Source organism: Nomascus leucogenys, chromosome 2 (genome assembly GCF_006542625.1).
Source record: "Nomascus leucogenys isolate Asia chromosome 2, Asia_NLE_v1, whole genome shotgun sequence".
NCBI lineage: Eukaryota > Metazoa > Chordata > Mammalia > Primates > Hylobatidae > Nomascus > Nomascus leucogenys.
This window is the reverse complement of record NC_044382.1, coordinates 63682595-63699327: the sequence shown is the minus strand read 5'-3', so window position 1 is coordinate 63699327 and position 16733 is coordinate 63682595. Positions and strand designations below refer to the sequence as shown.

General features: G+C 44.4%; 1 protein-coding gene and 1 non-coding gene across 2 annotated transcripts; both read left to right on the top strand.

Moving 5' to 3' along the window:
* Positions 1-4374: 4374 nt before the first annotated feature.
* On the top strand, positions 4375-8238 carry MT4 (metallothionein 4). The gene is made up of 3 exons (XM_030796814.1): positions 4375-4485; positions 7062-7127; positions 8122-8238. Exons 1-3 carry the CDS (start codon positions 4455-4457, stop codon positions 8211-8213), a joined length of 189 nt encoding a protein of 62 aa, XP_030652674.1. The 5' UTR covers positions 4375-4454; the 3' UTR covers positions 8214-8238.
* Positions 8239-13743: 5505 nt separating this feature from the next.
* Positions 13744-13805, top strand: LOC115831864. The gene has a single exon (XR_004027357.1). It is a non-coding gene; the product is annotated as a U7 small nuclear RNA (small nuclear RNA).
* The last annotated feature ends 2928 nt before the right edge of the window (positions 13806-16733 follow it).

Below are 16733 nucleotides of genomic sequence, written 5' to 3'. Positions count from 1 at the left end.
GAGCAGGCAGAGAGGCTGGGAAGTGCCAAAGGCAGAGAGGGAACAGGGGCTGACCTGGTGGCCAAGACCTTTTTTGTTTACTGAGTGAGATGGAAAGCTTCTAATGGATTCTGAGCAGAGCAGTGACACAATGTAACTTTTTTTCTTTTCTTTTTCTTTTCTTTCTTTCTTTTTTTTTTTTTTTTGAGACAGAGTCTTGCTCTGTTGCCCAGGCTGGAGTGCAGTGGCGGGATCTCAGCTCACCACAACCTCTGCCTCCCAGATTCAAGCAATTCTCCTGCCTCAGTCTCCAGAGTAGCTGGGACTACAGGCACACGGCACCATGCCCAGCTAATTTTTGTGTTTTTAGTAGAGACAGGGTTTCACTATGTTGGCCAGGCTGGTCTCGAACTCCTGACCTTGTGTTCCACCCACCTTGGCCTCCCAAAATGCTGGGATTACAGGCATGAGCCACCATGCCTGGCTGTAACTTTTATTTTAATAGAATCACTCTGAGTGTTGTGTGGCTAATTAGAGGGTTTGGAGAGAGGTAAAAAGGACAGCAAAAAGGGCAGAGGCAGGGGGGCCAGTTAGGAAACAAGTGCTGAGTCTAAGGGGGATGATGGTGGCTGGAATCAGGTGGCAGCCATGGAGACAGACAAGACTGCGGGAGGATCTAGCGGGAGGTAAGCAGGAGCAGGAGCTCAGCTGGGGACAGGAGGAATTTGAGATGCTATTTGACATTTACATGGAGGTGTGGAGTAGCAGCCAGGCTATGAAATTGGAGTTCAGAAGAGAGGCTGGGTTGAAAGCATAAGTTGGGGGCAACCAGCACATAGGTGGTGTTTAGAGCCATTAGCCTGTTAATTTATTTATTTCGTTATTTATTTTTGAGATAGAGCCTTGCTCTGTCACCCAGGCTGAGCTGAAGTGCAGTCGCGCAATCGTAGCTCACTGCAGCCTTGAATTCCTGGGCTCAAGCAATCCTCTCACCTCAGCCTCCCAAGTAGCTATGACTACAGTCACATGCCATCACACCTGGCTTTTTTTTTTTTTTTTTTTTTTTTTTTAGTAGAGACAAGGTCTTGCTATGTTAGCCAGGCTGGTCTCGAACCCCTGAGCTCAAGGGATCCTGCCGCCCTGGCCTCCCCAAGTGCTGGGATTACAGGCATGAGCCACCGTGCTCAGCCCTGTTAAATTTTTATTTCTTATAATTAAAAGAGCTGAAGTAAATAGGGCAGTATCAACATCTGTTAATTCTGGGTGGTAGATACAGTGGTGTTTGGAATACTCTTCTTTGTACTTTTTAGTATGTTTGAAAATTTTTCTAACAAAAAATTAATTAATAAACAGCTTATAAAGCCACAGAGCCTTTAATGTGCTGAACAATTCTGTTATGAGGGCTTCGCACATAAGGCATGACCGCCAGCAACAAGTTGAGAAGTCAAATTCGAATATCCCCTGTCACCAACCTAAGCTCAGTGGCAGGGCTTGGCCCCGTCTCTCTGGGCTCCTGTTTTCCTATTTGGACAACAAGGGGCTGGCTTCCCATTTATCAGGGTTCTTCTAGTGCTGATCATCTAGGAGTCAAGCTGGTGCCCCATAGGCCACTCTGCCCGCTCTGATTTTACCCCCACGCTCTCCTGCCTAATCCTATATATAAGACCAGACATACCCCCAGGAGAGGCCTCTGTAGGTGAAAGGTCAACTTTGCCTCCAAACAAACAGAAACTGCAGCAAAGAGAATCAGAAAGGACAGTGCCGCATGCTCTCTTGACCCTGGGACCCAAAAGTTAAGTTGAGTGTAAAAGCTGGGAGCCCTGAGACTAAAACTCCACAGTGTTTATGGCTGATGAACGCATCCTGCTCAGGACTGCAGAACTATGTGGGGATCTATGAGCCTGAAACATACAAATGGGTGGGTGGCCAAACCAAACTACCAATTTGTATTAGACACAGATCGTGATAATCATATTAATAGTAATAATGTTGGTGATAATAATATTGCGCCAGATTTTGAACTCGGTGCTTAATATATATTCTCTCATTTAACCTCCACAACAACAGTGCTGTAGGGTTGTCATTTGCACGAGCTAGATTTTGCAGATCAGGAAACTGAGGCTCAGAGAGGTCAAGTAGCTTGAACTCCTGAGCTCAAGCAATCCTCCCGCTTCAGCCTCCCAAGGTGCTGGGATTACAGATATGAGACACCGCATCTGGCCTGGGTTTGATATTATCATTCAGTTGGGGCAACTTCACACTGTGCATCATCCAAGGAAAAAGCAATTCCTGGCCTAGGCAGAGGAGGGAGAGAGATGGCTTCAATAAGGGTGAAAGGAAATCGCTTCCCCTCTCTGGTCTCACTTGGTTAGGCCAGACCCTCTAAACCATTAATTCTTGCTGGAGGGCAGCCCAAGAGGTGGAGGAGGCTGGGCCTGCCACGAGAGATGTGCTGGAACTGGGCTGGGGGTGCAAGCCCAGGAAGATGGATCCAGCTTCAAGACTCTGGGAGCAGCCACACCTGGTCATGGGTCTCCTGGGCTGAGATGTCCTCCCAACCTTCTGAACCATAAACTGCTTTTACTCACCATTGGCTCCCCAGTGCCCAGCACAGTGCCTGGCCCTTGGAGGGTGATGAATGAATACATGTCCCCTACGAGGCTGTGAACTCCTTTAAGGGAGGCACCACTTGGGGATCACTACAGTATTGCCCCCTCCTCCTCTCCCCAGTGCCTGTCACAGTGACCTGCTGATGACCATGGGTCCAAATCCTTTCTCCTCATTAGAAGCTTTCAGCCCCAAATCCATGGTTCCATGAGTCAGACTGAGACCCAGGTGGTCCTTATGGATGAACGATGGAGACCCCACCAATCTGAGAACTGGGAGGAATGATCTCCACTGGTTATGGCCAGGCCCGTTTTTTGCCTTTCTGAATGGCAACAGCATATTTCAGCAGAGGTCCTCAGTAGAGCCACACGCAGGAGATGCATGCATTTGTCCACTCGTCACTCACTTAGTCATTTGTTCACTTATATATCCACTCTCTCACTCATGCCTTCAGTCATTTGATTACTCATCTGATTAATTCATCCATTCATCCAACATTGTGCAGAATGTTGAAAGGGTTTAGAGATGCTTCAGGCACAGGTTTTTTACCTGAGAGCTCCCAAATTGGGGCAAGAAAGGTAAGAGCCAGGAAGACAAATAATCATACAGCAGCTTAGCAAGTAGTAAATGTCATGAGAAATGTACAGACACATCAGCCAAGGGATACAGAGAGAGAAAGATTTCTCCCAACTAAGAAAGGGAGTGATCAGAGGTGGCTTCCTGGAGGAAGCACCAGCTCCAGAATTTCTCCATGGGGATTGGGTGTGGATGGCAGCTTGTCAGGGAAGCTGGTAGCTGCATCCTCTACAGGGCACTTTACAAAAGACTGAAAGGTAGGCCCAGCACAGTGGCTTACGCCTGTAATCCCAGCACTTTGGAAGGCCGAGGTGGGCAGATCACTTGAGCTCAGGAGTTCAAGACCAGGCTGGGCAACATGGCAGAACCCCATCTCTAATACACACAAAAAATAGCCAGATGTGGGGACTTGCACTTGTGGTTTCAGCTATTCAGGAGGCTGAGGTAGGAGGAGCCTTTGAACCCAGGAGGTGGAGGCTGCAGTGAGCCGAGATCGTGCCACTGCACTCTAGCCTGGGCAACAGAATGCAACCCCAACTCAAAACAAACAAACAAACTGAAAAGTAGTCAGCTGCCCATACCAAAGAATGGGGTTATAATGGAGAGTGAAAAGGTGGTAAAATCTCCCCCAAGTCCCCTCTTGCTGCTTCTGCTTTGTGTGTGGTCTAGAAGGAAAGGTTGCACGTTCTGGATGGGAACAACTCTCTGATTTTCCACCCTCTCACTCATGGGGAGGGTGCAGCCAGTAGAGGATCTTGGTGGGAACTTCTAAACCTCAGGCCCAAGGATAGAGGCCCCTGACTGCCCATAGTAAGGGCTTTTACAATCAACCAGGGAGATAGGATGAGGCCCGGAGCCGAGGCAGGAGGAGTCCCTGTGAAGGAGAGAACAGAAATGGCAGATAATAGAACACATAGGACTTATAGGACTTGGAGACAGGGTGGACGTAGCTGCCAACCTGAGCTCCATGTGTGCATTTGAGCCTGAGCCTGGTTCCCTGAAACCTTGCCAGGTGGGCAGGTGAGGTGAGTGCAGCCACCTGAACCCGTGGTGAAAAGCCACCCAAAAGACTGTACTGCTCGGCCTCTCCTCTGCCCTCCTCCACCTGCTCTTCCCAACTCCCAGCCCAAGGCGTCTGGCTGGGCCGTGTGCAGGGCGTCTGGCCCCAGGGAGAGGTGGGGTGAGCTGCGGACTACACCCATATGACTATAAATGGGGAGCCTCTGGCTGCTGCTCACTCAGCCTCCCTTCCCCAGCCGTAACAGCACTGGAGCCTTTCGGACACCTTGACCATGGACCCCAGGGAATGTGTCTGCATGTCTGGTGAGTACAGAGGCCCTCCCTGGGGTCTGGGAACCTTGGACCAGCTTCCTACAGGAAGCCTGCAGGTCCCTGATGAAAACTTCTCTTCCCTCCAATTAGGAGCCACCAATGGGGGTCGTCCTTGGAGCAGACAGATGGACTGGCCACCTGTGGGGCAGCTCCCACTCTCTGTTGGCTCCCAGCCTGATGTTCTAGAATCGATATCCTGGCTCAGGGAATGGCTGAGAGGGGGACCTGCAAACTTTGGTCTTTCTAGCGTTGGCCCCTAAGGGCAGCCACCAGGGTGAGGAGAAGAGCTCTGGTCCAGAACCTGGCAACCTGGCTTGGGTCCATTGCTGCCATCCCCTCCCTGGCACTTATTCTTTCTGGTCCTCAGTTTCCTCATCGGTAGACTGAGGTTCCTTATTCCCAGCCAACTACATCCCAGAGCTGCTATGAAAGTGCTAAAACCATTAAGCGCCTGCGGATGTCAGGGGAGTTGTGGACTCCCCTAACTTATGTGGACTCTTGAGTCTCTGAAACTGCTTAATTCCACAGGAGCATGTTGGCCAGGAGAGAAATCAGGGTTCAAAGCCATCCTGGGCTTTTACAATCATGGAAATGGTATGAAGAAGTCTCACAAGTCTGGGTGCTGTGGCTCACAACTGTAGTCCCAGCACTTTGAGGCTGAGGCAGGAGAATCACTTGAGGCCAGGAATTCAATACCAGCCTGGGCAACATAGCGAGACCCCACGTCTACAAATTTTTTTTTGAACTTAGCTGGGCATAGTAGTGTGCACCTTAGTCCCAACTACTCAGGAGGCTGAGATGGGAGGATCACTTGAGCCCAGGAGTTCGAGGCTGCAGTGAACTAGGATTGCACCACTGCATTCCAGCCTAGGTAATAGAGCAAGACCCTTTCTCCAAAAAAAAAAAAAAAAAAAAAGGAAAAAAAGAAAAAGAAAGAAAGAAAATGAAGTCTCACAAGACTCCCTTGTCCTTAACAGGACATCTCTGTACCAAAAACTTGCAAAAGAGGCAGAAGCTTCCAGCATTTTGAAACTCAAAATGAAAAATGGGATAATTTTTTTTAAGTGTAGATGATCACTATGATATAAAAACAAGGTGGTGGCTCACATCTGTAATCCTGGCACTTGGGAAGTCCAAGGCAGGATGATCACTTATGCCCAAGGAATTTGAGACCAGCCTGGGCAATATAACAAGGCCCTGTTTCTACAAAAACTTTAAAAAATTAGCCAGGTGTGGTGGTGCATGCCTGTGGTCCCAGCTACTCAGGAAGCTGAGGCAGGAAGATCACTTGAGCCCAGGAGCTTGAGGCTACAGTGAGCTGTGTTCCCACCACGGCACTCCAGCCTGGGTGACAGAGCAAGACCCTGTCAAAAGAAAGGAAGAAAGAATGGAAGGAAAGAAGGAAAGAAACAAGGAGAGAAAGAGAGAAAGGGAGAGAAAGAGAAAGGGAGAAAGGGAGAAAGGGGGAGAGAGAGAGAAAGAGAAAAGAGAGAAAGACAGAAAGGGAGAAAGAGAGAAAGAAAGAGAGAGAAAGAGAAAGGGAGAAAGGGAGAAAGGGGGAGAGAGAGAGAGAAAGAGAAAAGAGAAAGAAAGGGAGAAAGAGAAAAAGAGAGAAAGAAAAAGAGAAAGAAAAAAGAAAGAAAGACAGACGAAGGAAGGAAGGAAGGAAGGAAGGAAGGAAGGAAGGAAGGAAGGAAGGAAGGAAGGAAAGGAAGAAACAAACAAAACAAGGTGTGGCTCTGTGGCTCTTGTTTTGAGTTCACTGACGTTTCTTGATCTTTCTTAAACCATTCACAGTTTTCATCTTGACTTGTGAAGGTGACAAGGATGTGAAAGGGGTTTTTGTTTATTTGTTTGTTTTAAGACAGAGTCTCACTCCATCACCCAGGCTGGAGTGCAGAGGTGCGATCTTGGCTCACTGCAACCTCCATCTCCCAAGTTCAAGAGATTCTCGTGTCTCAGCCTCCCTAGTAGCTGAGATTACAGGTGTGTGCCACCACACCTGGCTAATTTTTTTTTTCTCGTAGAGATGGGGTTTCTCCATGTTGGCCAAGCTGATCTCAAACTCCAGGCCTCATGTGATTCCCCTGCCTTGGCCTCCCAAAGTGCTGGGATTACAGACGTGAGGCACTGTGCCTAGCCAAGAGGGTGTGAAAGGCTTTGATAGTTCTCAGAGGAACCTTGGGCTTGGAAACGCTGGCCTCATCTGTTGGTTCTCATTGTACATAAGAATTATTTGGGTTGCTTTTCAAAAATATGGACTCCATTTCCCCACCAACACTTATGAATCAGAACATCTCAAGGGTTGGTCCCAGGAATCTGCATTTTCACAGTTATCCCAGGCATGATTGATGCAGCCATGCCAGTTCCCATCCATGGCCTGTGACTGTGGACTATTGCACGGTCCTTGACACTGGGGTGATGCTCAGCAGCCTTGTCACCCTCTTGTCCAGCCAGTCCCCAAGGACAGCCCAGGAGCCTTGCCACTCTGACAGTCGGCATCATGCCTTATATTCCCCACTCCATCTCCATCCTCACGTTTGTGGTGGCTCTGTCCTGTCTTCTAGGAGGAATATGCATGTGTGGAGACAACTGCAAATGCACAACCTGCAACTGTAAAACGTGTCGGAAGAGTGAGTATGGTGACTGGGGGCACCACGGGCTGGGAGTTAGAAAAGTCCAATCCAGGCCAGGTGCGGTGGCTCACGTCTGTAATCCCAGCACTTTGGGAGGCTGAGGTGGGTGGATTACCTGAGGTCAGGAGTTCAAGACCAGCCTGGCCAACATGGTGAAACCCCATCTCTACTAAAAATACAATAATTAGCTGGGCATAGTGATGGGTGTCTGTAATCCCAGCTACTCGGGAGGCTGAGGCAGGAAAATTGCTTGAACCCAGGAGGCAGAGGTTGCAGTGAGCGGAGATCATGCCATTGCACTCCAGCCTTGGTGACAAGAGTGAAACTCAGTCAAAAAAGGAAGGAAGGAAGGAAGGAAGGCAGGAAGGAAGGAAGGAAAGAAGAGAGAGAGAGAAAGAAAGAAAGAAAGAAAGAAAGAAAGAAAGAAAGAAAGAAAGAAAGAAAGAAAGAAAGAAAGAAAAAGAGAAAGAAAGATCCAATCCCCATCCTCAATCCTCCAGCCATGGTGGATTGGGGCTTGCGGGGAGGGGGTCTGGATGCCTTTTACCCACTTGGGAGAGATCTGAAATGAGAACCATGTGGAGACCTATGGCAGAGCTCTCCATGGCTGCAGCCCACCCAGGGATGAGGGAATCCATAGTGTTTGGAGCAGGAAGAGGACTGAGGGGAGGTTCTGTCCTGCCCAGTGGTAACAGGGATAGAGCACTGGCCTGGAGTCATGAGCCCTAGGTTCTAGTCTTGCCTTTGCCACTGTCTCATGACCTTGGCAAACGGTCTCCCTTCTGTGGGCTTCTGATGGACTCTAGATGGTCCCTGGGATCCCTTCCAGTTCTAACATCCCTCAACCTCCTGTCCCAGCATTTTTGCTAATGTGGATTGAAACCTCATACACACACCCCTCTTTTCCTACTTCCTCTAAGTGGTGGGAGGGGCAGTGGTGAGATGGGAGTGTTGACCCACAGCGGATCTGCGCATCTCCTGACTCTTTCAGGCTGCTGTCCCTGCTGCCCCCCGGGCTGTGCCAAATGTGCCCGGGGCTGCATCTGCAAAGGAGGCTCAGACAAGTGCAGCTGCTGCCCATGAAACCCATCCATCGTGCCCACCCCTTCCAAGGAGAGAAACCTGGGAGGTGTCTATACAGTGCATGAATCGAGAAGGTGAAATAATTGTACAATAGGTTGTGCTTTTTATATATTTGCCCAAATGTTGTATTGGTCACATTCATGTAAAGTACTTGGGGCAATAAAGTTTTCACTCTTGGTTGTCTGGTGGCTCAGAGCATTGTTTTACCCTAACCCAGCAGGACCAAAAGGGGCTGCTTCTGTTGCAGATCCTGTAACCACCACCCACATGTACCTGTGACAGGTGGCTGCCTACTGCAAGGTCCTACGACTCTGCCTGGGGGCTTTCTCCTCCTGCACAAGCTTGCTTGACCCATGCATAGGGCAGGCCAGGAATACTGAGGAGCTAAAGTCACTGGGAACAGCCCTTAGTCAATGACAAGTGTAGGTCGGTGGGTAAATATCCCAGCATCTTTACCCCTCAAAAGGAACAACTCTGAGACTCATTCCATGCCGTCTCCCAGAAGTCTCTAGAAGCACTGAGCTTCAAAACTCACAGCAGCAACCTGCTCATTAATGTAACCTACAGTGGCCTCCTTCCTTGCCTCACCTCCCCAATTCCCCACCATTGCTTTCTGGGATCTCCACCCAAAGAAACTACTTGTACAGGGTCCACTTTGTGGGTAACCTAATCTTGGCCAGGCTCTCCTGGCATAGCCCAGAATGCCTCATTGTGCAAATGTGGCTGTTTAATGGGCTTGAGCACTGAATCAGTCAGGAATGGAGGCTGTGTGTGTCTAAAGGAAATCTCCAAGGTCAAGACATTGAGGCCATTAGCTGCCCTGGTTTGGTTATTTGGATCAGTCTTTAAGACTGGATGACCTGGAAGGCATGAACCAGGAAGATGCTGGTGGAGGTGCAGAAACAGCATCCTAAGCAGACCCCCTAGGAGATGACTTTTTAGCTAAACTGCTGAGAAAGCTGAAGTCCCTGGAGGCTGGCACTGGGGACTGGGGGTGATCCCCAGCTCTCACCCACACCACCATCCTCAACAGAGCTGAAGACAAACCCAAGCTCTGAGATCATTTTCATTCATGCTATCAAGGGCCTGAACTAGGGCCCATCAGAGACCAGAGCGGCCTCCTCCTCCACCAGCCTCTGTCAAGCAACCATCAGATACAGGAGTGGGTGAGAATAGAGCCTTTGCCAAGGTCACAGAGCAGCCCCAGGGTGTGCTGGGCTCAGCTAGCAGGATTTACTGCATGCTTCCTGGAACTGATCACTTTCATAATCCACACTGTCATTATCCCTGTTTGGAACTTAGCTGGGGCTTCCCTAGGAAGGTTTTCAGCCTCTGTCCATGAGTTGTGCCTTAGACACAGAATCATAGTGCAATGGAAACAGCTTGGCCCTGGGAGTCACTCTACCCGTCCCTGGCAACATGACCTTGACCAGGTCATTTAACCTTTTGAGGCTCAGTTTCCTCATCTGTGAAATGTGTCTCCTTCACAGAGTTGTAGAGAGAAACTGTAGCATAGAATCTGCACATAGCAGTGCCGCATTAACATAGATTTTAGCAGAGCTACAGCCTGTCCTAGGCTTCTGTTTACTGATCTCTGAAAAGGCCCCTACTAAGCCATTCTCTGTCATTGCAGAGCTCTTAAGCACCTTGAGAAGGACACAAAGCAAGGGATTATACCTTCCAGGGGGCAGAACAGTCCCTTGTGCCTCCAGCAAGCAGGTTGGACACTCACCCTGCAACCTCTGCCTCGGTGCCCACTGGGATGCCAACTCATCTCATCCAAACGCCTTTAGAGTCAGTACTTCTGCATGATCTTACTCCCATCACATCCTTGAAAGGGAGATTCAGCCTTCAGAGTCTCATATTAATAATAATAATATTAACAACTAATATTTATTGAGCACATAATATGTGTTCAACACCTAATAAGTGCCAAGCATTGTCCTAAGCAGTTTATAAACATCATCTCATGGACTCTGCACTATCAGGACCACCTCAGAGCCAGACAACCAGGGCCCTGCTCTGGGCCCTCTGCTTTAGAGGACCTGGTCTTCCTCCTCCCCACAGGAGAGGAGTCCGAGGATCCCAGGAGATCTGTCCAGCTAGAACTCATGCTCATTCCTCCCCTAAGTCCCCCATCTAGCACCATCTAGACAATGCTTTGAGTACCTGGGACCCCAAAGGCTAGTTCTAGGGTCTGCATAGGCCCCCTCTCCCAGAGGTCTATCCTTCCTGAAGGTGCACCATGCCATCAGTCTGTACACTCCTGGGCCCGAAGGATGGCCAAGGGCAGAGGTATTCAGAGACGGGAGTGGAGAAGTCAGGGTGGGAAGAGCAGGGTTTGAACTGCACCTAGGCTTCCATTCTTGCTTTCGCCCTAGGCTTTGCAAGTGTTAGGGGCAGGCCTGCACTAACAACCCTGGAAGAGAATCCTGTTAGATAATAGGATCCTGTTAGATACCCCACTTTGCAGATGAAGGTGCTGAGGCTCCAGGAAAGTCAATGGCTGAAAATCACAAGACTTCCAGGGGGCAGAACTGGGAACTGAACTCAGGTCTGCCTGACTCAGAGGCGATGCTCTTATCTATGCGATATGGATGAGGCAGAGAGGAGGCTGCAGGCAATGCTGCCCCAGACCCAGGCACGAAGAGTCTTTGCCTGGGGCCTTGTACTTAAGAGAGCACGTACACCACAAGCACACAAATGTGTTAAAGCAGCGGCCTCCGACCTTTTTGGCACCAGGGACCGGTTTCAGTGGAAGACAACTTTTCCACGGACGGTGGGGCAGGGTGAGATGGTTTTGGGATGAAACTGTAGTTAGATTCTGATAAGGAACGCACAACCTAGATTCCTCGCATGTGCAGTTCACAATAAGGTTTTCATTCCAATGGAATTCCAATGTCACCTCTGATCTGACAGGAGGCAGAGCTCAGGTGGTAACATTCACTTGCCCCGTGGCCTGGTTCCTAACAGGTCACGAAGCAGTACTGCAGCCCGGGGGTTGGGGAAGCCTGTATTAAAGAATACTTGGGGCCCCTGTCACTCAGGATCTTGTATTTGCCGTTACAGTGTGATCAAGTAATCCTGAACATCTTCTCTGGTTACTAACACTGTTCAGGCCCTGGGGAAACACTTCTCCATCTCTTGCTCTATGTCCTCAAACAAACAGTGACTATATTTGAATGCCAGCATGGTTTTATAGATTGTCCCAATGCTGATGTCAGAGATAGACACTGTCTTCAAAGTACAGGGACGATTTAAGTGTAGAAATTAGAAAAAAGACAAATTAACAAACTCATCAAATCCTCCTCAAAAAGCATGAATGCAACAGACCCTCATGTCACACTATCATCTCCCATGAGTGTGACTTGTCCATTTTCTTGCTTTTCTTTGTGTTCCAATTTGTGTTTCCAGAATATTTATGATTTTATGCTAATTGCAGAAGCTGCACGAGGCAACTGAGGAATGTTTTGTAATATTAAGCAATTCATATTATTCATATAAATTCATATTACTCTTAAATTGGTGTAGATAGAGCTATAGCTATAGATAAATATACAGATATACATACTATGGACTAAATGTCTGTGTGCCCCCAAAATTCATATGTTGAAGCCTAAATCCCCAATGTGATGGTATTTGGAGGAGGGGCTTTTAGGAGGTAATTAGGTTGTAAGGCAGGGTCCTCATGAATAGAATCAGTGCCTTTATAAGAAGAGATGGGCCGGGCCCAGTAGCTCATGCCTATAATCTCAGCACTTTGGGAGGCCAAGGCAAGCAGATTGCTTGAGCCCAGGAGTTTGGGACCAGCCTGGGCAACACGGCAAAACCCCATCTCTAAAAACAAATACAAAAATTAGCCAGGCATGGTGGCACACACCTGTAGTCTCAGCTACTCAGGAGGCTGGGGTGGAAAGATGGCTTAAGCCCAGGAGGCAGAGGAGGAGGTTGCAGTGAGCTGTGTTTTTGCCACTGCACTCCAGGCTGGGCAATAGAGTGAGACCCTGTCTCAAAAAAAAAGAGACATGAAGTGATCTTTCTGTCTCTCTTTTCACTGTATGTGAGGATACAACCAGAAAACAGCCACCTATAAACAAGAAAGTGGGCTCTCACCAGACACTAGATAGGTCTGTGCCTTGATCTTGGATTTCCCAACCTCCAGAACTATGATAAATTCATTTCTGTTGCTTAAGCCACCTAGTCTATAGTATTCTGTTATAGCATCCTGAATTGACTAAGACATACATAAATATGTAAGATATACCTTTATATATGTAGATAGAATTTTTAAATATTTCAACTGGATGAACATCAAGTTCTAGAACAATGAATCATTTTATTTTAATAAAAATATTTAATAGAATTTCATTAAATCCTTAAGAAATTAAATAGGCTGGGCATGGTGGCTCAGGCCTGTAATCTCAGCAGTTTGGGATGCCAAGGTGGGCAGATCACCTGAGGTCAGGAGTTCTGCTGACCTAGCCTGGCCAACATGATGAAACCCCATCTCTACTAATAATATAAAAATTAGCTGGGCATGGTGGTGCATGCCTGTAATCCCAGCACGTTGGGAGGCCAAGGTTGGCGCATCACTTGAGATCAGGAGCTCGAGACCAGCCTGGCCAACATGGTCAAACCCTGTCTCTACAAAAATACAAAGCTTAGCTGGGCATGGTGGCACGTGCCTGTAATCCCAGCTACTCAGGAGGCTGAGGAAGGAGAATCGCTTGAACCTGGAAGGCAGAGGTTGCAGTGAGCCAAGATCTTGCCATTGCACTCCAGTCAGGGTGACAAGAGTGAAACTCCATCTCAAGAAAAAAAAAAAAGGAAGACATTAAGAAAGGAAGGAAAAAAGAGAGAGAGAGAAGGAAAGAAAGAAAGAAGGAGAGAGAAGGAAAGAAAGAAAGAAAGAAAGAAAGAAAGAAAGAAAGAAAGAAAGAAAGAAAGAGAAAAGAAGGAAAGAAAGAGAAAGAAAGAAATTAAAGAATATAGGACATTGAAGCTGGATGGAGAAATGTAGATTATCTTGGCGGCTTTCTTAAGCACATGCATCTCTGGGATGACCACTTCTGGCTGCCTCATAACAATAGAAAAATAAACCCCTATTTACGGTTTCAGCCACCGTTCAGCTAAAAGCAATCTGATATATTGTATAATCATGAATAAATCTTCCATGCTCTGTCTGTTAAGTTGTTATGAAATTTGGAATAAAATAAAATTTGAAATAAAATGTCAAATAAAATTTTAAAGCCAGATGTGGTGGCTCATGCCTGTAATCTCAGCACTTCGGGAGGCTAAGGCAAGAGGATCCCTTGAGCCCAGGAGTTTGAGGCTGCAGTGAGCTATGATCATGGCACTGCACTCCAGCCCGACAGAGTAAGAGCCTGTCTCTAAAAAATAATAATAAACAAATAAATCAATCATTTTTACAATATTATGATTATGTATGTACAGTTTACTGGAGAGCCAAGGATAAATGGATCCACAAAGAAGAATATGTAACTCCGTATCAATAAACGTGGGCCACTTAAAGAAGTTAAGCTCTTTCAGAATTTATCTAGCAGATTTTCTGCTTCTCACCAGAAAACCCATAAAAAAAGAAATAATAATAAAATATACAATAAAATAATAATAAATAATAATAAATAATAAATATATAATAAAATATATATTATATAATATTTTATTATATAATATATAATATATATTTATTATATAATATATAATATTTTATTATATTATATATTTTATTATAGAATATATAATATTTTATTATATAATATATATTTCATTATATAATATATAATATATAATATTTTATTACATAATACATAATATATATTTTATTATATAATATATAATATATAATATTTTATTATAGAATATATAATATATATTTTATTATATAATATATAATATATAATATTTTATTATATATTATATAATATATATTTATATATAATATATAATATCTTATTATATAATATATTATATAATATCTTATTATATAATATATTATATAATATCTTATTATATAATATATTATATAATATCTTATTATATAATATATTATATAATATCTTATTATATAATATATTATATAATTTTTATATATTATATAATATCTTATTATATAATATATTATATAATATCTTATTATATAATATATTATATAATATCTTATTATATAATATATTATATAACATTTTATTATATGATATATAATATATAACATTTTATTATATGATATATAATATATAATATTTTATTATATGATATATAATATATATTTTATTATATGATATATAATATATATTTTATTATATATAATATATATTTTATTATATAATATATAATCTATAATATATATTTTATTATATATTATATAATATATAATATATAATAAATACACAATAAAATAATAATAAATAAAAAATAATAATAATAAATATTTTAATAATAATAAAATAAAAGAAATAAAAGAATAATATTCTCTTCTGAGACTTGCTCAGAATCAGGTCACATTTTAGTTTGCTTACAGTTTGGACTATTATTTCCTTACAGGACTTTTATGTTTTTCCTGGCATTTCAACTGTCTTTTTTCCCCCTTGTATAGGCACATGGGCAGATAATGTCTTTTACTCTATCATTAAGATAATTCCATTTTTAATCATGCTATTTGTCGAGTGATCTAATATTCACTGACTTGTTTCCAAATCTGCTATACAACTGTCATTCTGGGATGTATTTTCATTGCTCTCCTAGTTTAGAACCATTGCTTCTTGGATTCCCCTATCACTCTCTAACTTGGACTCCTTTTCATTTTGCTGGTGCCTCACCTCACCCCACCAAAACAAAACAAAGCACCCCAAAATCTCCTATAGACTTCTGCACTTCTTGATTTGAGCTGTGGCTTTCTCTACTCCCATTTACCCATAAATGTGATTTAACTCATTCCAGTATTCCAGAAATGGTAAAATCTCTGATATCTTGATGTACTGTCCAAGCCATCTCCCCCAACACAACTCTTTTATTGGTTTTTCTTTTTCCCTCTTTATCCTTCTTTACTTTCTTTCAGTGTGTACTCAGGAGGAGGAGAGGAAATCTATGTGCCCTCAAGAAATTTTTTACCAAAAGGATGAATTGGGAGAAACTTCAGAGTCCCTAAATGTCAGAAAATATCTTTATTTTTCTCTCATGCCTTACTGACAGTTTGATTGGATATCAAAGTTTAAGTTCAATATCATTTTCTCTTAGCACTTTTGAAGGCATTGCTCCATGTCTTCTGAGAGTCAGTGTTGCTATTGTGAACACCAACACTACCTGCCTTTTATTTCTCACTGGAAGCTTTTGTGTGTTTAACTTATCCTTGGCACTCTAGGATATGTAGTATGGGTCCAAATTTGAATGTTCTTTTTTTCATTCAATGTGCTCTGTGTTTGTTAGGCCTTTTCATTCCGAAGGCTGACATTTTTCCCCTAAAGTCTTGGAAAACGATTATTTCTTTAGTAATTTTCACCCCTCCATTCCATTTTCTCCTCTAAAACTCCTAGCAGTGGTTACTGGTTTTCCTGGATAAATCCTCTATGTCTCAAAATATTTTCCTTTCGTATGTTTCTATTTCTGTCTTTCTGTGTGTGTGTCTCTCTCTCTGTTTCACCTTTTTAAGTGAGACGTTAGAAAAGTACTTTTTATAGTACATTCACTGATGTTTAAAAATTTTGTCAACTATGCTTAAATATATAAGGGCCTCTTCTTCTTTAAATGTCTCTTCATCATAATATTCTGTTTTTATTTTATGAGTGGAGTTTTTATTTTTTATTTTTTTGAGACAGAGTATTGTTCTTGTTGCCCAGGCTGGAGTGCAATGGTGCAGTCTCAGCTCACTGCAACCTCTGCCTCCCCGGTTCAAGCGATTCTCCTGCCTCAGCCTCCTGAGCAGCTGGGACTACAGGCATGTGCCATCATGCCCGGCTAATTTTGCATTTCTTTTTTAGTAAAGACGGGGTTTCTCCATGTTGGTCAGGCTGGTCTCGAACTCCCGACCTCAGATGATCCACCCGCCTCTGCCTCCCAAAGTGCTGGGATTACAAACCTGAGCCACCGCGCCCAGCCTGGAGTTATTTCCTGAATCACTCTGATGAGTTAAAGGGTTTTAATTTCTTATTGTTTTCTCTTTTTTTTTTTAGAGGTCTAAACAAATATTTATTAAATTCCTATTATAAGTCAGATTTTATACTCTGACCTAGGGATAATATATTGTTAAGTTTTCCTTGAATTATTTCTGCTTCTTTGAGCTGAAAGCAGGCTTTGTGGGTGAGTGGAGCTTGCTGACTGGCAAGCTTGGTTTTAGCATGCCCAAGTGGGGAGATGGTAGCCAAGTTTGGCCACCCTTTGGGGTCAAAACAAGAAGGGCCATCTTCTGTGGAGTTGACCTGCCTCTGGAAGCCCTGGCTCCTCTGAGGCTGGTTACTCGATTTCTTCAGAGAAAATCTTGCAGTCTCAGCCTGGGGGAAAATG